Source organism: Hemitrygon akajei, chromosome 8 (genome assembly GCF_048418815.1).
Source record: "Hemitrygon akajei chromosome 8, sHemAka1.3, whole genome shotgun sequence".
Lineage (NCBI taxonomy): Eukaryota > Metazoa > Chordata > Chondrichthyes > Myliobatiformes > Dasyatidae > Hemitrygon > Hemitrygon akajei.
The window spans coordinates 69,874,077-69,895,676 of NC_133131.1; the positions used below are offsets into that span (position 1 = coordinate 69,874,077).

At 44.0% G+C, this 21,600-nt stretch overlaps 1 protein-coding gene across 4 annotated transcripts in view; it reads left to right on the forward strand.

Moving 5' to 3' along the window:
* The first annotated feature begins 2,278 nt into the window (after positions 1-2,278).
* The window catches only part of LOC140731964 (sphingomyelin phosphodiesterase 2-like), a 67,592-nt gene continuing 48,270 nt past the window's right edge, over positions 2,279-21,600 (forward strand). The window contains exons 1-3 of one of the 4 annotated variants that reach the window (XM_073053990.1): positions 2,279-2,355; positions 6,574-6,651; positions 16,194-16,290. In XM_073053990.1, the coding sequence (XP_072910091.1) occupies positions 6,608-6,651; positions 16,194-16,290 (141 nt within the window). In that variant the 5' untranslated portion in view covers positions 2,279-2,355; positions 6,574-6,607. Of the gene's footprint in view, positions 2,356-2,380; positions 2,502-2,905; positions 2,925-2,959; positions 2,980-6,573; positions 6,652-16,193; positions 16,291-21,600 lie in introns of those variants that run through there. The other 3 variants (XM_073053991.1, XM_073053993.1, XM_073053992.1) reach the window with 3 other exon arrangements.

Consider the following 21,600-nt stretch of genomic DNA (forward strand, 5'->3'; position numbering starts at 1 on the left):
CGTTAAATGAATAACCCCTACCTCTGTTGAAAGATCTTTTATTAGGAGAAATAAATGCACAGCATTGTCTGCATTTCTGGGCAGTTAGTGAGCATCTACAAGCTAAGGACCAATAACAGTCAAGTGTTGATGGGGGGGGGGGGCAAAGGGAAGAGTGGAATGCAGGGTAGGTGTATAAACAGATTAAGTCTGAAAAGGGTCAAGAGTAGACTAGACTCAAATATTAGGGCTAAGAGGGGCTAATTAGATCATCAGGTTAAGTGGCAGAAGATGGGTGGTGGAAATGTAGATTTCAACATTATTGAATAGTCCTAGAACACTGAAGATTCAGGAGCAGTAGATATAGATCAGTATAGCACAGTACGAGCCCTTTGGCCCATGATAGTGTGGTGATCAGTCTCGTGTCTGAAACTCAGGTAGTTTGGACTTGGGGCGGGGAGTACGGAACCATCTTTATCTGGGTCACAGTAAAGAACTCAACACCAAAAATTATTTTAAGGGCATTGAATGGAAAATAATGTGTTCATTCTCCAGTCCATCTTAAAATCAGTGCCTTAGTGAACTTTACCTGACAGGGTTGTAATTTAATATATGCCTAAAGGAGGTCACTACGTTGAGAGTCAGCCTAGACTTTGTTCTCTATTATCCAACTTGCTGTTGAGAGCACTACTTAAGGAGACATAGCAGACATTCTGCAATGAAATTTTATTCATGCATTCGCATCAGTTGTCTGTCATATTTCCTGTAAGAGTTTACGGATGTGTGATTGTTGCCAGAACTTCAGATGGAGATGAGAAGGCATACAGGTGCAAGGTACACCAGCTGGTGGAGTGGTGTCGCAGCAACAATCTTGCACTCAACATCAGTGAGACTGAAGAGCTATCTGTGGACTTCAGGAAGGGTAGGTAATAAGACAAGGGTACGTGAACCAATCCTCGTAGAGGGATCAGAAGTGGAGAGAGTGAGCAATTTCAAGTTCCATGATGTCAGGATCTCTGAGTATCTAACCTGGTCCCAACAAATCAATGCAGCTATAAAAAATGCAAGACAGTGGCTAAATTTCATTCGAAGTTTGAGGAGATTTGGTTTGTCACCTAAAGCACTCAAGAACTTCTACTGTGGAGAGCATTCCGACTGACTGCATCACTGTCTGGTATGGGGGGGGGGGGGGGTGGCGGGGTGTTGGTACTGCACAGGACAGAAATAAGCTACAGAAAGTTGTAAAATGAGTCTGCTCCATCTTGGGTACCAGCCTCCCTGGTACTCTTTGAAATTTTCAAGGAGTGGTGCCTCAGAAAGGCAGCGTCCCCCATCACCCAGGGCATGCCCCCTTCTTATTCCTACCATCAGGGGGGAGGTACAGACGCCTAAAGGCACACACTCGGCAATTCAGGAACAGCTTCTTCCCCTCTACCATCCGATTTGTGAATGGACATTGAAACAATGAATCTCACTTTTATTTTTATATTATTTCTGTTTTGCCCTATTTTAATTTATTTAATACATATATATGTATACATACACCGTAATTGATGTACTATTTTATTTTCTATATTATGTATTGCATTGTACTGCTGCCGCTAAATCAACAAATTTCACGACAGATGCCAGTGATATTAAACCGGATTTTGATGTGTTTTATTGTGGACAATATGTCCACCTTGCCCCGACCTGATGATACAAAATCAGTGAATGGCAAAGTTAGAGGTGCGCAATGAAGCTGTAGGTGCTGGTCAGCCGGAGTCTGAGTTGGGAGAAGTAGACTTCTGACCAGGGAAAATTCAGGTGATAAACGCTTAAAAAATTGCACCGAGGAAAAGGGGAAGTAGTGAAGTTGCAGCGACATTTTAAATCAACAATGATATACAGTGTCCATGATTTGGAAAGTCAAACCTCTTGCTCACGGTAAACCAGCAAAAGCATCGAACTTGCTCCCAGGCTCCAGGCTGGACCCTTGTAACCAGGGCAACACAACCATCAAACCCGCGGTAGCGCAGAGCATCTCGGGACTTGTAGTTCAGGCCTCCTATCTAGTTCAGGCCCTCCTATCTAGTCCAAGTCAAACAACATTAACCGCCAAACGCCAGGGCGGAAGGTCCTCTGGATGACCGCTGGGATGCTGCATCCTTTGGTGGGGTACAAGTGCAGGGTTTCGGCCCGAAACATCGTTTCTTTATACCTTTCCGTCGATGCTGACTGACCTGCCGAGTTCCTCCAGCGTTTTGTGGGCGTTGAGGCTGCGTGGTAGAACTACAGTACCCAGGGGGCGCAGCGCGCAGACCGGAAGCTGCGGTGCCGCTAGTGGTGAGAATCAGCTGCGGCCCCGGCGGGACGGTTCGCTCCGAGCAGCGCACGGTCAGTACTGAACTGCGGTCCGGCTGGCTGGGAGAGGGGGACTCGTGGGTCGTGGGTTTGCCTCCGATGCCCGCGAGGGGCCGGGAAAGGATACGAGAGGGCATGAGGCGGTCCTCGGGCAGTGGCTGTGGGCAGCGGGCGTGGTGGTGAGCTGCTCCCTGCTCTGCCTGTTGGGTTGTGTTGAGCGATGCTCGGAGACCCGGACACCTCAGCTCGACTCGCGCATCTGATCTGATGCAGTGCAAAGGGACCGCTCTACGGTCAAAACTACCTACTGACTGCTGCCTTGCAAACGGTGTAGCTCTTCTCCCCCACCCTGAACCTCAGTGATTGGGGTGGCTGATTTTTTTTCTTAAATGCATCGCTGCCACATTTTTGCATCTTTTTCCAACGCGTCGCTCTCAGTATTAGCATTATTTCCCTATGCGTAGCTGTCAAAGTTTCCATTACCCCCCCCCCCCCGTTTCCGGTGCCCCCTTGCGAGCGTGATTTTCAACGAGAGGTCTATGGGGAGGTGATGTTGCCGCATGAGAGAGAGAGAGAGAGAGAGAGAGAGAAAATGCTATACAGTACGTGCAACGATTTTGTGCGCAATGACTGGCGATGCTGCATCCTCATATCAGTGTATGGAAAAATAACAGCAAGTGTTTTAATACTGGTATTCTTACAACGAAGGACTGTTTTATGCTTTATTCTTATCCTTAGCTGCTGTTGCTTTACTTGTCTTTGCCATTTTGCAATAACTGACCTTTGAATCGGCGGTTTTAATGCTGCCGAACATATTGCCTTGTGCGGTTGCCTAGCCACATTTCAAGGTTTGGCCATAGAGGAACTTTGTAGCTTTGTGCTTTGTCAAGTCATTAAAACCTGATGCCAGAGGTTTTGTTCAAAGTCTGTGCTAACTAGTTCCTGCCAGAACCACTGTCTTGAGTGCTACAGTTGTCATTTATGTCTGTGGATAAGTAAGGGGAGGTCAGCCAGGATCCTATTTCGTCAGTTTGAATGTGATTATCAATTGCTGTGATGGATTATGATGCATTTCCCAGTCAAATAACATTTCAGGGTTTGTGTCCAAATCGGCGTGTGAGATTTAGGTTTTAGATCCTTCAAAAGAAATAATAATCAGAAATGTCAAGCTCAGTTCATTAGTAAAAGTCGCCTCTGAGTGAGCGTGTTATAGGTTCAAAACCTACACCAGACTGGATGACACGAGTGCGGGACTGGGAAACTGCTGCACCCTCAGCAGGGAGGGTTTACAAATGAGACGTTAAGCAAATGGCCTTTTTTCATATTGTTCGGATCAACGAGACCTTGAGGTATTATTTCAAAAAAAGCTGGGTTGAAATATTTATCCCTTGGCCAAGATTTATGCTGTGCCTAAATTAATAATAATGCCTCCCGCTTCTTAGAACAGTCAGCACATTTCAAATAGCGGATCTTCAGTGTCTTGGTGTCCTAGGGGAGATGAAAGGTATTATTTCAATGAAAGATTCTTAGATCTAAAAATCGTTCTAACATCACTTCATTATAAATTCCTCTTTTTTTTTTAAATTGGTGCCCATGTACTTTTCAAATATAGATCCTGTAGCAGTATTTGAAGAAAAGTTCAGAAGTTCTCCTGGCATCTTCAACTAATACTTGCTCCTCCACCTATATCAATAACGGATTGCAAATGACAGTCCAGAAATTTTTACTACAGCTCAGCACAGTCCTGCACTTCAAAAATACCCAGCTGGCTTTGTGATTACTGATGTAATAGCAGGTCTTTTCTGATATGAACTCACTGACATATCAAATCATGTAATACACTGTGAGAATGTTTCTTTGCTTTCATGTGGTTCCTTACAGTTGTCATAGCGGGGGAGGTAGTGGGAATGAGCTCTGACGACCTATTAAATGCTCCCAATGGCGCACGTCTCAAATAACCTCAGACAACCAGGTCCAGCTCCTGGCCTTCACGTGTGGCTCAGCTATTAAGCCCAGTGGAACAGTTTCTACTGACAAGGGGGCAAAGGCAGGTTACTGGTGCCTTAAAACCAGTCACTCCGGGCAGATGGGGCTTGTCAGCCGTGGTTGGTAACTCATCTAGGAGAGGGAAAAGTCTGATCGCAATCCTCCATTGGCTGTCTGCTGGACCCACTCAGGGGAAAGGTTTCGGGAGTAAATCCTGAGAGAAAGGTCTGGAGCTGGAGTCCCTAAGCCAGGGCAATACTGAGTTCGGTGCTGACTGGCAACTCCTGCGACACCGCTGGTGCCAAACTGTATCGGTCTCTGCCGTTCCTTTGGATTCATCAGCCGTGTAGAGAGAGAGGGCCCACTGAAGGGGCAGCAGTTTGCTCTCCATATCATCCTGCCCTGACTTATGCACAGGCTTGCTTATCATGTAGACAGTTGGGTTACAATATACACGGTCAGTCCTGACCAACAGGGGTGGGGCGGGGGGGTGTCTACTTTCTCGTTACCATTCCGTATCTTTAACCAAGAGCAGAATGGGAACAATTGGTTTACATTGTATTCTGGGGAGGGGAAAGCCTGTCCTTGGTCATCATGTTCTCAAAACCTTTCTCAGTATTGTTGAAGATTAAAGCTTTTGAGAGGATGTTTTTTTTTCGTCAGAACAGAAACTTGATGCGAATGCAATCTCGGGCTGCTTTCCAGCGGGCCCAAGTTTAAAGAGAAAAATACAAAGTAATGGTGTGTGAAAGGTATCCGGCAGGCCATTTGTAGTAACTGGATACTTGTAGAATGTGAGGATTGCATTTGCTTGATAAAGAACCATAACTTCCAAGATCTTGTGCTTTAACTGACAAAAGGGGGAAGGGGTTGCATTCTTAAAACCAGAGTCTTAAAGAAACCATCATTATGATTTTATATTAAATAGGTATAAGTTTTGATGTAAGAAGTATTTAAGATGATTTGTTGAAGGCAAGTAGGGTTATGCATAAAGACTTAGTTAAAAGGTAAGAAGTATCCAACAGATCGTACATGAAATGGGTAAAGGAATTTCGGAGTGACAAGCAAGATGCTGGAAAAACGTAGCAGATCAGGCATCATCTGTGGAGGGAAATGAACAGCCAATGTCTCTGGTTGAGACCCTTCAGCTGAACGGCTGTTTGGGTGTGGAAAGAATGTTACACGTGGGGAGTGTGCTCTGGTGATGAACAACATTAATACAGTGCTGTGAAACCATTTTCACTGTAATTGGGGATTTCCCTACAGCCAGAGTACCCTTGGGTCATCCTTTACTCTTCTCCCTCCCTTTCTCAGGCAGTCCTTTAGATGATTGACACTGTACAGAAGTAAGAAACAGTGCCTGTTGCTAATAACAGGCAGATTCTGACTTGCAAACTTGAGGATTGACAGGGACATATAATCATTCCATGATGTTTGGAATGGCAGTTGCCTAGAAATTGGGTTTCATGACACCCTTTTCAATGCCTTTGGAAGGACAGCCATCTATAAGAGAGACTGAGCCAGTGATCGACTAGCCTTTATGCAGTGCAGAGCTAGGAGCTGCACCGTATGTGGCTGTGTCAGCATTAAAGCCAATACTGTACTGATGATGCTGTGTAGAAGTCACCTTGACAGGTCTGGTGATTATATCTTCTCCAGCGTCTCTCCACTGTATGTGTGTTTTCTCTATGGAATCTGCCTCATTCATTAACATTCTAGGATCACAGTCTGAGATCTCTGGGGTTCTTCATGGCTCCCCAGCTCCTTGTCCTCTTAATAAACGTGCTGTTCTGGAGGCTGACTCTTTGTTGATCGCATGTGGCCGCTGTGATGATCGCAGTGTTTACGCTTGGGCTTACAAGGCCACGATTTAATTTTATTTTTTGGTTGGAAGCCGCATTAAGCTGTGACACACGTGTATTTGGGTGTTGAGGATGATGTGGTGCTGATGCTACATGCAGCTCTGAACACACTGAAAAAGGACAAATCCACTTCTGAGGCAATCAGAATTAGGAAAATATTAGAAAGGTGAAAGTGAGGCTGTGGTATTGAAAGATAATCAGGGTGAATGTACTTAATTTTAAAAATAAATAAAATTTGATCGCATTTTCAAAGTGCATTTTAAATGGAGGGAAGGGGAAGAGATCCAGGTGAGTATTACTGTGAGCTGTGAAGCCAGAGATTTGTTCCATCTTGCATGCTGTGTCAGATAAACAGATTACATATGCTTCAGAAGTGCAAACATCTTCTTGTTTTTTTTTATAGTGTCTGTGAAGTTTATCCTTGTTAACCTGATACCATGTCGGAGTCTGCAAGGTTCAGAGTGTTCACTCTCAATTGCTGGTGAGTCACAGTGTTTTACAGCTGTTTACAATACTCACCAAAACTGTTCAAAGCACACCACGGTCACTTTAAAATACTGTGACCATTTCTGTCTCCTGCATCAGTCTTCTGCTCAATGTATTTACCCCTTGCATCTTCCTGTATAGTTTCGCATATTAAAAAAGGAAGTTAATAAACGTTTTAATCCCATTCGACATGTCAGTCCATGGTCTCCTCTTGTGTACTCACCTCGTGCATCTTCAGTGGTTCCATTTAATATCAGAGAATATATACAATAAACAACCTGGAATTCTTAATCTCTGCAAACATCCACGAAACAGAAGAACTTCCCAAAGAATGACATAAAAAACATAAGAATGTGCAGCCCCCTCACCCTCCCGTGCACAAGCAGCAGCAAAAGTATTAACCCTACCCCCTCCTCACTTATTCCAGCAGAAAGCACCAGCACCCCCACCACCCACCATGCAAGCAACAGCAAATCCCCAAAGAGAGACAGTGATCTGCAAGTCCATCAGAAAAGCAGTGTTCACCACAAATGGGTGTCTTTCTCTCTCTCTCTCTCTCTCCCTCCTCCCTCTCCCCCTTCCACTCTCCCCACTCCCCACCAATAGCTCGCTATTTCAATGCTAAAATCTGAAACATCTTGTACAGTTACAACATTTTGGTCCATGGCCTCCTCTTGCATCTTCCTGTACAGTTTTGCATGTAAAAAAGGGAACTTCTAAAATGTTTCAGATAATCGGCAAAAGGCCAAAAGAAAGATAAAGAGTAGGTTATTAGGATCTGAATTGCATTGATTGCAAGGAGGGTGAAAGCAAGATCAATATCATAAAAGCAAAAGATTATGAATTTTTTAAAAGTGCTGGAAATACTCAGCAAATTTGGCGGCATCTATGGAGAAAGAATCAGGACTACCACCTCAGTTCGGTGACCTTTCATCAGAACCTACTGAAAGAGTTCTGATATGAAGGAAAACACTGTTCCTCTGCACAGATGCTGCTGATCTTCAACATTTTCAATTTCTATTTGAAAGCAATGCAGCAGTGGCTTTGAGAGAGTATTTATTATGTTCTTGTACGTAAAAATTTTGAAAAGTATGTGGAAAAAAAGAAAGAAAAAGTTTGGGGAGAATTGAGATCAGTTGGACAACTTTCAAAGCACCAGCACAATCACAGTAGGGAAAATTATTATTTCTATACTGTAGTTCTGTGAGTTGCTGTTTTATTATAGTGTGTGTCAACATCACTTTCACTTGATTAGATCACTCCAACAGCATTGTCCAACCCCACCCCAAAGTGGCAAGCAACAAGGACAAGGATGAGGGTAAAGCCATAAAGGAACTGTATCACATCCAGTTTCCCTCTGAAGTTGTCCAGCCCCCTGACCTGGAAAGATATCATTGTACTGTACCTTCATTGCCCCAGAACTCCCAATCAGCTGCAATGTGGGAGTTTGTTCACCACTGATTCAACACAGCAGTTCCTGACCACCTTCTCAAATGATGGAGAAGAAATGCTGACCTTCCCAGTGACACTCGCATCCCGAGAAATGTCCAATTATATGAAACATTCCCAACAAACACAGCAGCACAAACTTTGCAAGTCCACTTGTAGTTTTGGGGGATGGGGCGAAAAGTTTGAACACCATGCTGTAATCCGTTACTGTACTGCTTCCATTCAAAACCATTTGATGAGTTTTGTGTGCAGTTACTATTCAAAGTACATCACTGGTGGTACCTTGCTTTAATCTCAAATTGCACAGAATCTACAAAGATAAAAGATCAGCTTTATTTGACACAAACTTTGAAATGTACAGTGAAATGTGTTGTTTGCGTCAATGACCTACACAGTCCGTATATGCGCTGGGGGCAGCTTCTGGCACCAACATAGCGTGCTCACGACTTAGCTGTACATCATTGGAATGTGGAGGAAACCAGAGACCCCGGAGGAATCCCATGCAGTCACGACAGAAGGACAAACGCCTTGCGAACAGTGGTGGGAATTGAAACCTGATTGCTGATCACTGGCATCGTAAAGCATTGCATTAACTGCTATTCTACAGTGTCACCCCACTCCTAGCACGGTATGGATTTGGAAGTGGTTTACTATTGTCACATGTACTGAGATATGGTAAAAAAAAAATTTGCATATAGATTATTTCAAAACATCAGTACGTTGAGGAGGGACAAGGGAATAGCAGTAATAGAGAGCAGAATATAGTGCAACCAATCCAGAGGAATGCTGTGCAGACTGACTATAAGGTGCAAGAGCACAAATAAGTAGATTGTGAGGTCAGGAGTTCGTCATTAATCTTCAGGAGTCAAATGAAACTGTCATTGAGCCTGCTGTTGTGTGCTTTCAAGCTTTTGTATCTACTCCACAGTGGAAGTGGGGAGAAGAGAGAATGTCCAGAGTAGAGAGGTGGCTGCTTTTCTGAGGCAGTGACAAGTGTAGGCACACACAAAATGCTGGAAGAACTCAGCAAGCCAGGCAGCATCTATGGGAAAAAAAGTACAGTCGACGTTTTGTGTGTTGCTCAGATTTCCAGCATCTGCAGATTTTCTCCTGTTTAAGAAGTGTAGACGTTCTTTCCCAAATTTGCTTCTGCTCCATCTCGACTACCTCCTGCCTCGCCTCACATCACCTCTTTAAAATACCTTTTATTCCTATCTTCTGTTATGTAGTTCCCCATAATGCATCTCAGAATGGCAATGAGCTTTATTATCACCGACATGTATGTTGTGGAACTTGTTTGGTGGAAGCTGTACTGTGCAAAGACATTAAAAAAAAACAAAAAATTATACAATAAAAATAGTGCAAGAGAAGAGTAGTGTTCAGAGAGTCATGGCACATTAGAATCTGATGGCAGAAGGGAAGAAGCTGTCCCTATATCAATGAGTGTGCAATTCAGTTCATTGCTCCTTCGGGTAAAGAGCAGGTTCCGTGTGTGAGAGACGCTCTGCATAAAGACGTTCCTCCTTGGAGGATTTACTAATGACCATTGAATATTTTGGAAGATTCTTCTGTTTAACCTAGTCCCTGGTTGAGTTGTCCAACAGAAAACTGTTTCACAGCAGTTTGAAAAGAGAATGGAGGACGTGCACATATATAATCTTAAATTGCTGCTGAGTTGATGATTGGGAGAGATGTAACATTTATCTTTAATTCAGTCATGAAACCATGTTGCGAAAGGTGGGAAAGGTGACATCTTTGCCACTTAGCTTCCATGAGTAGTTGCGCATTCTATGTACAGAGTAGGGACCAACTGCGTTTCTAGTACTATTGAATTACAGGAAAATTTGCAGTGTTACTTGATCCTACACAGTGTGGTTTTTATAGAATGCTGGAGGGACTCAGCAGGCCAGGCAGCATCTGTGGAAAAAAGAACAGTCAACATTTTGGACCGAAACCCTTCAGCAGGACGGAGAAAAAAGGCTGAGGAGTAAATTTGAAAGGTGGGGGAGGGGAGAGAGAAACAACAGGCGAAAGGTGGAACTTGGAGAGGGAGGGATGAAGCAACGAGGTAGAAGTTGATAAGTGAAAGAGACAGAAGGCCATGGAAGAAAGAAAGAAGGGGGTGGGGGAGGCATTACTGGAAGTTTGAGATATCGATGTTCGTGCTATCCAGTTGGAAGATTGGTTTTTATAGACTGACTTTTCCATCACCTTTGTCATTGACTGGAAACTAGTTTGTACAGAAGATTGATAGTCCTGAATTGGACTGTAGGCTGATTTCTTGCTTAATTTTCCCTGTTATACACTGCACCAATCCCCAAAAGGGGACCTATAGATCAGACTGGGGAACACATCCATAGATAATCCAAAGTTGCAATGCAAGTTGATAAGGAAGTTAAGAAGGTGTCTGGTGTGTTGACCTTCATTATTCAGGGGTTTGAGTGTAAGAGCCATGAGGTAATATTGTAGCCTTATAAAACTAGTTAGACCACACAGAGTAGTGTGTTGAGATCTGGTTTCCTGGAAGTCTGTGGAAGCTTTAGAGGGTGCAGAGGAGATTTACCAGGATGCTGCATGGATTAGAGACCATGTCTTACAAGCTGGGGCTTTTCTCTTTGAGCAAAAGAATATGAAAGATGACTTGATAGAGGTGTACAAGATGATGAGAGGCATAGACAGAGTGGACAGCTAGAGACTTTTTCCCAGGGCAGAAATGGCTAATACAACGCGGCATAACTTTAAGGTGTTTGGTGAAAAATAGAGAGATGTCTGAGGTAGGTTTTCTTCCCCACAGAGTTTTGGGTGCATGGGACATTATAGAGGCAGGTATATTTGTGACATTTAACACACTCTTAAGCACATGAATGAAAGAAAACTGCAGGGCTATGTGGGAGGGAAGCTTTAGCTTGATCTTGGAGTAGTTAAGGATGGGCTCAATGCTGTGGACAAAAGGTCCTGTATTATGCTGTACTGTTCTATGTTCTGAAAGTTCACACTCTAAAGCTGTGATTACCAGTCGACTTTTTGAAAATAAATTTGCAGTTGGGCTTTTAGGTAAATCTTCAGAAAAAGCCATAAGACAATGGAGCAGAAGTCGGCCATTCGGCCCATCGAGTCTGCTCCACCATTTCATCATGAGCTGATCCAATTTCCCCTTTAGTCCCATTCCCCTGCCTTCTCACCATAACCTTTATGCCCTGACTACTCAGATACCTATCAATCTCTGCCTTAAATACACCCAAAGACCCGGCCTCCACTGCCGCCCGTGGCAACAAATTCCATAGATTCACCACCGTGTGATGTGAGCTCTTTGTGGTAGCGTCCTGCATTTGTCAGAAGAGCTGCCTTATAAAAAGTTAAGAAGGACTCTCCGCTTAGCAGAACTTGCTAATGGAATTCAATGAGGGGGATCAGGAAGGATGCTTGAATACTTTGTACCTCGCCTTTCTGAATGCTGTCTAAGAACAGCCAGTCGTAGTTTCAATCTGCAGACTCCTCAGCCTGGAGTGTTCTGTTCCTATTACCACCTCCTGCTCATCCTTGTCAACACCTCTTTTATTTATGTAGAGGTTAACAGGCCTTTCTGGCCCAACAAGCCTGCACCACCCAATTACACTCATGTGACCAATTACCCTACCAACCTTGGGACTTTGGGATGTGGGAGGTTAGGAGCACTTGGAGGAAACACACATAGTCACGGGAAGGACGTAGAAACACTCCTTACAGACAGCGGCAAAACTGAACCTGGTTCCGCTAACCGCTGTGCTTGTGTAACACTGAGTTTTCTTGATTTCTTTGTAGTTAGTTGCTACAGGTGGTCGCTGGAGGACAAAGTGTACCAAGAATCGTAGGGTATTCTGTAACTGTAACTGAGTGCATAAAGGATAGAGTGAGATTGCAAGCAAGTGAACAACGATCTAAACATCTAGCAATGTCCTTAGATCCTGCTCAGATCAGTTGGGGGAGGATATGCAGATACTTTTAAACACTTCCTACTTCAATCTGAGATTCTGGCCTGCTAGAGGAACACCATTATCATCCTGGTACCCGAGTAAAACCCCAGTGGGCTCTGATACCCACCATCATGAAGAGTTTTGAGAGGCTAGTCAAGGCACACATTAACTCCAGCCTCCCAGCCAACCTCAACCCACTACAATTCACCTACTACTGAAACAGGTCCACCGTAGGTAGAACACAGGAACCGGCGATTAGGCCCACAGTGAACCAGCTAAACAGCAAATCAAAAACACCCAAGCACTAATTCCTCCTACCTACACCATGTCCCTATCCCTCCATCCTCCTTGCATCAATGTGCCTGTCCAAGCGTCTCATAAAAGCCTCTATTGCATTTGCCTCTACAACAATACCAGGCAACACATCCACGACTCTCTGAGTAATAAAACGTATCCCTCATATCCCCCTTGAACCTACCCCCTCTAACCTTCAATACATGCCATCTGGTATTAGACATTTCATCCCTGGGAAACGGATACTGTGTCCACTCTATCTATGCCCCGCATAATCTTGTAGACCTCTGTCAGATCTTCCCTCGGCCTCCAGCACTCCAGAGAAGACAGCCCAAGTTTATCCAGCCTCTCGTGACAGCACATGCCCTCTGAACCAGGAACATCCTGGTAAACCCCTTCTGCACCCTCTTCAAAGTCTCAACCTCCTTCCTACAAAGTGGGGTGACCAGAACTATATGCAATACTCCAGATGTGGCATAATCAGAGTTTTCCAAAGTTACAACAAAACCTCATGACTTTTGAACTGAGTGCCTTGACCAACAGAAGCAAGCATTTCCATAAGTCTTCTTAACCACCTTATCAACCTGAGTAGCCACTTTCATGGAGCTATGAACTTGGACGCCAAGATCTCTCTGCTCAGCAACACTATGAAGAGTCTTGCCCTTAAAAATGTACTGATTCCCTGCATTTGCCCCACCAAGGCACAACACCTCACATTTATCTGGGTTAATCTCCATCTGCCATTCCTCGCCCATATCTACAACTGATCTATATCACACTGTATTTTTTGCCAGTCTCCTACACTATCCATAACTGCACCCATCTTGGTATCAACTGCAAACTTACTAACCCACCCATCTACATTTTCATCCAGGTCATTTATATGCATCTCAAACAGCAGAGGTCCCAGCACAGATCCCTGCGGAACACCACTAAATAGAGACCTCCAGCTCACTTAAGTCCCTTCAACTGCTACTCTCTGTCTTCTATGTGCAAACCAGTTCTGTGTCCAAACAGCTAATTTGCTGGAGATGCCGTCTCCCTAATCCTAACACAATGCTGGAGCATCTCAACAGTAAGGACATCTATGTTAGACTATTGCTTATTGACTCCAGCTGCACTTTCAATACTATAATTCCAACAACCACATCTGCAAACTCCTGTATGTGAGAGACCTCCCTTTGCAATTGAATCCTTGACTTTGTGACCAACAGACCGCAGTCAGTAAGGATGAGCAGCAACACCTCTGGCAATTTTGGTGTGACGCAGGTTGTGTCCTGAGGATCCTACTTCACATCCTATGCTTTCATGACTGCGTGGTCAGATTCTGCTTCAATTCCATCTGCAAGTTTGTAGATGACGCCATGGTATTGGGTTCAATCTCAAATGAGTCACAGTACAGGAAAGAGATAGAAAGCTTAGTGGCATGGTGTCATGACAACAGCCTTTCCCACAGTGTCAGCAAAACAAGTATCAGCTGCTCATCGACTTAAGGAAATGGAGCAGCACGCTCATTCTTGTTTACATCAGTGTTGCTGAGGATGGTAGGCTGAGAGCTTCAAGTGCAAAAGAGTGAACACCACTGTAGCCTATCCTGGTCCAACCACTTAGATGCCATGGCCAAGAAAGTTCACCAGCACCTCTACTTTCTCAAGAAAAGTGGCATCACCCCTTTGACCCACACCAGTTTTTACAGATGCACCATAGACAATATCCTGTTGCGATGCATCAAGGCTTGGTATGACTTCTTTGCATTGGATCACAAGGAACTGCAGACAGTCGAGGACACAGCTCAGTGCACTATGGAAACCAGCCTCTTCTCCATGGACTCCGGTTATGCCTCTCCCTCCCTCAGTAATTGAAGACCACACCTCCCCCTGACATTCTGCCCTGTCCCTCTCCCAGTGGGCAGAAAATACAAAAGCCTGAAAGCACCTACCAGGCTGAAGGACAGATCCTCTCCTACTGTTGCAACACTATTGAAAGATAAGATGAACTCTTAACCTCACAATCTACCTTCTTACCACCCTGCACCTCATTGTCTGCCTGCTCTGTGCTTTTTCAGGAACTGTAACACTTAATTTTGCATTCTGATATTGTTTCCATTATTATAACTCAATGTACTAATGAGATGAAATGATCTGTATGAATGGCATGTAACTGGAAGTTTTTCACTGTACCTCAGTACACATAATGATAATAAACCAATTTACCAATCTGTAAAATATGTGGGTGGCGGAGTGGAGATGAGTCTGTACCAAAGGAGGTGTAAGGTGCGCCTTCCCTCCGCTAGCCTGCAGGTCACCCTTGGGCAAGGGGTAGTACCTATTTAGCCCCCCCCGCCCACCCCGAGCAGGGTCACATGAAGCCACGGGAGCAGCTGGTGCACATCACAAGCTCTGGTTATGTGACCACTGACACCAGGCAGACAATCTCTGAAGGCTATTGATAATGGCTGGGGCCACCCATCTTGTAAAAACACTGCCCAGAAGAAGGCAATGGCAAACCGCTTCTATAGAAGAATTTGCCAAGAACATTCATGGTTATGGAGAGTCCCATGATCGCCCATGTCATATGACACAACACGTAACCAACAAAGGAACATAGAAAATGAACATCAGGGCTGTGGGCGCTCATATGTAGAATAGGCAGGTAGGACAAGCAAGAGTGATGGAGGGATTCTGATAAAGGGAATAAATTTTGCAATGGTAATGTGGAAAAATCTGAATGTTAGAAATAGTTATAAACAATTGAAAAATAAGGAATAAATTCTTAACAGGCTAATAACCTTTAATTGTGTTAGAGTGCTTTCTATTAATTAAGATACTTGCATTCAACACTTTATGATTTCTGGCAGTTAATACTTCATCAAACAGTTGAGGAGGGTCACAGTTCCATCCACTATATTTGCAGGGTTACCTTGTCAGCTATCAGCCTGGGTGAGAATGCTACCCTTTGGCTGGATAGGAAAATGGTTAGATGAGGTTCCTAACCAAATAGCCGGTCAAATTCCTGGACCTTCTCTCACCTAAGCAGCACAGTGGCATAATGATTAGCACATTGAATTATAGTGCTGGCGATAAGATTGGGGTTCGATTGCTGCCGCTGTCTGTAAGGAGTTTGTTCCTTGTGACTGCATGAGTTTCTTTTGAGTGCTCCAGTGTTCTCCCACATTCCAAAGAAGTACGGTTAGGATTAGTGAGTTTTGGGTATGCTATGATGGTGCCAGAAGTGCGGCAACATTTGCACAATTCTCACGGATTTGATGTGATGCAAAACGATGCATTTCACTACGTTTCAATATACTTGAAGCTAATCTTTAATCTTTGAGCCTTAGCAGAATAGAGATGGCTATGATTACTGGAAGAGTCTGGCTCAGGAATGAGTTGCTCAATGGTATAATAGTTTTATTGTAATTTTCTCTATTTTCTGCAATCTGATGGGCACTTGAATTAATTGATGAAGGGCAGTCAAAATTGGCAAGCTTTGGTATTATTGGGTTTTAAAAATGTTCCTATCTAAGTTTCTCTTTAAGGATCTTAGAAATGTCCAAAACACAATAACCCATAAAACATAATCTTCCCTGGGTATGATCTAAGTGAAGGAATGGACTCCTGGGGCCAGTCCCACTCCAGTTTGAGATTTGGTATGTTGACAGTAGCACCTCTAATTGACCTTTTGGTTTCTCACATCTGGTTTAAAACCTACCTGTATGTTTTGCAGAAGCGTACATTGTTGAGCTCAGCAGTTTTTGACATAAGAGTTGTCAATGCAAAAGCTATTGTAATATGCTATATACTGTACATAATTCGGTCTCACTGTGCCTTTCTGGTGGTTGCAGGGGAATCCGCTACCTCAGCAAGCTCTGCAGGGAACGCTACGAAATGATCGTGCAGTTATTGAGTCAGGAGAAGTATGATGTGGTCCTCCTGCAGGAGGTAGGTTTCATTTCCCACTATAATCCTTCCTGCCATATTCAGCAACTTTGCCAAATGTTTGCCCTTCTGGTTTTCGGTCAGTTGCGTGAAATCCTTTGTGGTCTGCTTGGGACAATGGAGACAAAAAAAGACAAAATTGGAACAAATTCCATTTAAAATCTCCTAGGATTATATCTTAAGTTGTTTGGATCTGTATAGAGTACTGTGCAAAAGACCAAGAGATATATATATCTAGGATACCTAAGACTTTTGCACAGTACTGTGGTAATTTAATGTAATTCACTGTACTGCTGCAAAAAAAGGAACAAATTTCATGACATATGTGTCATGAGCGTCGGTGTGGGCAGCGGAGCGGGAGTAAGGAGTGCTCGTGATCGACAGACGACTGGAGATCGGAGGATCAGATGTTGTAGGTAGGCCGAGACCCTCGGACCTACCTGGAGAATACCTGAGGAGGAAGGTAAAGCTGCGCAAGTGCAGATGACGTCAGCGGCGAGCGCGGGCTTTAAAAAGCAGCCCACTTTAAAGTTTTTATCTGCAATTTGAGAAGGATAAGGGCAGCTCGGAGGTGTCAGTGTTGCAGTTGAACGGGGGAAACTATGGAGCCATGAGGGAGCAGCTGGCCAAAGTTGACTGGACGGATAGCCTAGCAGAAAAGACAGTGGAACAGCAATGGCAGGTATTCTTGGGAATAATGCACAAGGTGCAAAATCAGTTCATCCCCCAGAGAAGGAAGGATTCAAAGGGGGGAAAGGGGCCACAGTGGTTGACAAAGGAAGTCAGAGATTGCATAGCATTAAAAAAAAAAGGAAGTATGACAGAGCTAAGGTGAGTGGGAGGACAGATGATTGGGAAGTTTTTAAGGAACAACAGAACTTAACTAAAAAGACAATATGGGGAGAAAAAAATGAGGTACGAACGCAAGCTAGCCAGGAATATAAAGGAAGATAGCAAAAGCTTTTTTAGGTATGTGAAGAGAAAGAAGATAGTTAAGAACAATGTTGGGCCCTTGAAGAATGAATTGGGTGAAATTGTTATGGGAAACAGAGAAATGGCAGAAGAATTTAATGAGTACTTTAGATCTGTTTTCACTAAGGAAGACACAAGCAATCTGCCAGATGTATGGATGGGCCAAGGACATAGGGTAACAGAGGAAATGAAACAGATTGACATTCGGAAGGAAACGGTGATGAGTAGACTGATGGGACTGAAGGCTGACAAGTCCCCAGGTCCAGATGGTCTGCATCCTAGGGTACTGAAGGAGGTGGCCCTGGAAATTGCGGATGCATTGGTAATCATTTTCCAATGTTCCTTAGATTCAGGATCAGTTCCTGAGGATTGGAGAATGGCTAATGTTATCCCACTTTTTAAGAAAGGAGGGAGGGAGAAAACAGAGAACTATCGACCTGTCAGCCTGACATCGGTGGTGGGGAAGATGCTAGAGTCCATTATTAAGGATGAAATAGTGGCATATCTAGATAGCAGATAGGATTGGGCCGAGCCAGCATGGATTTACCAAGGGTAAATCATGCTTGACTAATCTGTTGGAGTTTTTCGAGGATGTAACCAGGAAGTTAGACGGGGGAGATCCAGTGGATGTAGTGTACCTCGATTTTCAAAAGGCATTTGATAAGGTCCCACATAGGAGATTGGTGGGTAAGATCAAAGCTCAGGGCATCGGGGGGAAGACATTGACATGGATAGAAAACTGGTTGGCAGATAGAAAGCAAAGGGTAGCGGTGAATGGGTGTTTCTCGGAATGGCAGGTGGTGACTAGTGGGGTGCCACAGGGCTTGGTATTGGGACCACAGCTGTTTACAATTTACGTCAACGATTTAGATGAAGGCATTGAGAATAACAGCAAATTTGCTGATGATACTAAGCTGGGTGGCAGTGTGACATGTGATGAGGATGTTAGGAGAATTCAGGGTGACTTGGATAGGCTGGGTGAGTGGGCAGATACTTGGCAGATGACATTTAATGTGAATAAGTGTGAGGTTATCCACTTTGGGAGTAAGAACAGGAAGGCAGATTATTATCTGAACGGTGTAGAGTTAGGTAAGGGAGAAATACAAAGAGATCTAGGAGTCCTTGTTCATCAGTCACTGAAGGTGAATGAGCAAGTGCAGCAGGCAGTGAAGAAGGCTAATGGAATGTTGGCCTTTATTACAAAGGGGATTGAGTACAAGAGCAAGGAAATCCTCTTGCATTTGTACAGAGCCCTGGTGAGACCACACCTGGAGTATTGTGTATAGTTTTGGTCTCCAGGGTTAAGGAAGGACATCCTGGCTGTAGAGAAAGTGCAGCGTAGATTCACAAGGTTAATTCCTGGGATGTCTGGACTGTCTTACGCAGAGAGGTTAGAGAGACTGGGCTTGTACACGCTGGAATTAAGGAGATTGAGAGGGGATCTGATTGAAACATATAAGATTATTAAGGGATTGGACAAGATAGAGGCAGGAAATATGTTCCAGATGCTGGGAGAGTCCAGTACCAGAGGGCATGGTTTGAGAATAAGGGGTAGGTCATTTAGGACAGAGTTAAGGAAAAACTTCTTCTCCCAGAGGGTTGTGGGGGTCTGGAATTCTCTGGATGCTTTCAAGAAGGAGCTAGATAGGTATCTTATGGATAGGGGAATCAAGGGATATGGGGACAAGGCAGGAACCGGGTATTGCTAGTAGATGATCAGCCATGATCTCAAAATGGCGGTGCAGGCTCGAAGGGCCGAATGGTCTACCTCTGCACCTATTGTCTATTGTCTATATGTGAGTAATGATAAATTTGATTCTGATATGGGTCTCTATTGTGGACTGCGCGATGGAAGGGGTTAGAGAGAGGGTATCGCGGTTGGGAAAAGGGGAAAAGGATAGGAGAGGGAGTGGGAAACACCAGAGGGACATTCTGTAATGATCAGTAAACCAATTGTTTGAAATCAATGATCTTGCCTGGTACTTCCTTCTCTGCCACATGTTCTCCCACCACCACCCCCCCATGCAGCACTCCACCCTGCAATTCTCAACATCCTTTTGCTCCTGCCAGATTTACAAATCTACCTCCACTCCACGTTGACAAATGCAGTACTGTGCAGAAGTCCTGAGTTGTCACCTGAGCTACATACAGTATGTGCCTAAGAATTCTGCACAGTACTATACCATAACACTGCCTAGTCTCAACTGCAGGAAGCAGTCAATGTGGCCAATTTTAGTGGGCAAAATTGATCATTGATCTTTTGGAGTTGGGAAAATCTGTTGTTAAATTACCAATTTCTTTTTCATCATTACCGTTTTTGAGTCTCACGGTGGCAGGGAAGTGATGGGATGCAGTTTATTGTTTACAATGTTCTCAGAGAAAAAGACCCCATGGAACAATAAACTGCATCCCATCACTTCCCTGCCACAGTGAGGACAGATCTGTCCTCCAGCACCCATGACAGTAGCAATTAACTTCGGACATTTTCCAGCACTGAGGAACAATGACAGTGGTACTGTACTACTAGCGGTCCTCTGGGCTCACCAGTTCTTTGGGTAATTCAGTAAAAAGTTTGATCCGGATTCTCCTGGGTCCAGCTGCCTGCCTACCTTCTCCACTTGGTGGCATGAATCTTTTGTCGACCAGTGAAGCTGAACATCCATGCACAAGACTTGGATGTTCAGCTTCAAGCATCACTAACAAAGCATGGTAGGCTATGAGAGCCTGGGACCTCAGGCACTGGGTTCAGACCCCAGAATGGTCAGACTTCTTTCATCAGCTTACGATTGTCACAGGCCATTGGAACTGCACGCCAATTGTCTCAGAGTCAGAAACATGTCAAAGCTGTTCAAAAGCTCTCAATTTTATTTTTTGCTGAAATAATTAATAATCAGATTAAAAAGAAATTTAATTAAAAACAATGTTTGAAATCCTGGGTATTAATAAAAATTTTAAGGTAAAGTAAGTAAATGAAATTGGTCATCCACTCAACTCTATTTACTGGTTTGTGCACCCTATTTATTTGAATGGATCTGTGCTTCTTAGGCTAGATATCCTTGCTATAGAGTTTAGTGGCAGGATGCTATGCACTAGCCCCAGTGTGTGTGTGTGCGTATGTGTGTCTCAGCTAGACTCTACTGATTCCAATGGCAGAGCAACAGATGATGTGCTTTGCTACAGAGTGACTCCCATTTCTCTGTTGGAGTGTGGAGATGCAATGGTTGGAGGTGAGCAGTGGATGGTGGGCAGCGTCCCGCCAAGTTGCTGTTGATCTGACCCTTGTTTTTAATGCATGGCTATTCTAGTTACATTGTCTGCTTGCAATTAGAATCATGGAGTCACAGAGCACTACACACAAAATGAGGCCCTTCAGCCCATCTAGTCCATGCCAAATCAGGCCACACCTGGACCGTAGCCCTCCACACCCCCTCCATGTACTTAACCAAATTTCTCTTAAATGCTGAATTTGAACCCACATCCACTACTTCCACTTGCAGTGCATTCTACACTTGCATCACCCACTGAATGAAGAAGTTCCCTCTTGGGTTCCCTTTAAATATTTCACCTTTCACCCTTAACTCATGGCCTCTAGTTGTCGTCCTAACCTAGTTCCTAGTGGAGAAAGCCTGTTTGCATATACCCTATCTATACGCCTCGTAATTTTGAATACCTCTTATCAAATCTCCGCTCAGTTTCTTATGCTCTGGGGAATAAAGTCCAAACCTGTTTAACATTTCCCAATAACTCAGGTCAAGTCCTGGCAACATCCTTGTAAATTTTCTCTCCACTCTTTCAATCTTATTGATATATTTTCTGTAGTAGGTGATCAGAACTGCACACAATACTCCAAATTAGGCTTCACTAACTTAAACATAACATCCCAACTCCCAATAGTCAGTATTTTGATAAATGAGGGCCAGTGTGCCAAAAGCTCTCTTTATGATGCTGTCTATTTGTGATGCCACTTTCAAGGAATTATGAATCTGCATTCCCAGATCCCTATTTGAGCTGCTGAGCCAAATTTGTAGTTTGGGAAGATAACTTGCTGTCCATTGCTTGTAGTAGCTAAATAATTTTATAATGGCAGTGTACTTTCTGTAACTTGGGTAAACTCCAATGGCAGATCTCCCAATACTGGAAACACAAGAGACTGCGGATTTTGTAATCAGACACAAATGCAAAGCACTGGAGGGACAGAGTCCAAATTAAAGATCTCAACCCAAAGCAACGACTGTCCATTTCCCTCCATAGATGTTACATGATCCGCTGAGTTCCTCCAGCATTTTGTAGGTTGCAGCCCTGATGTTACCAGTTATGAATCACTGTGAACACTACAACACG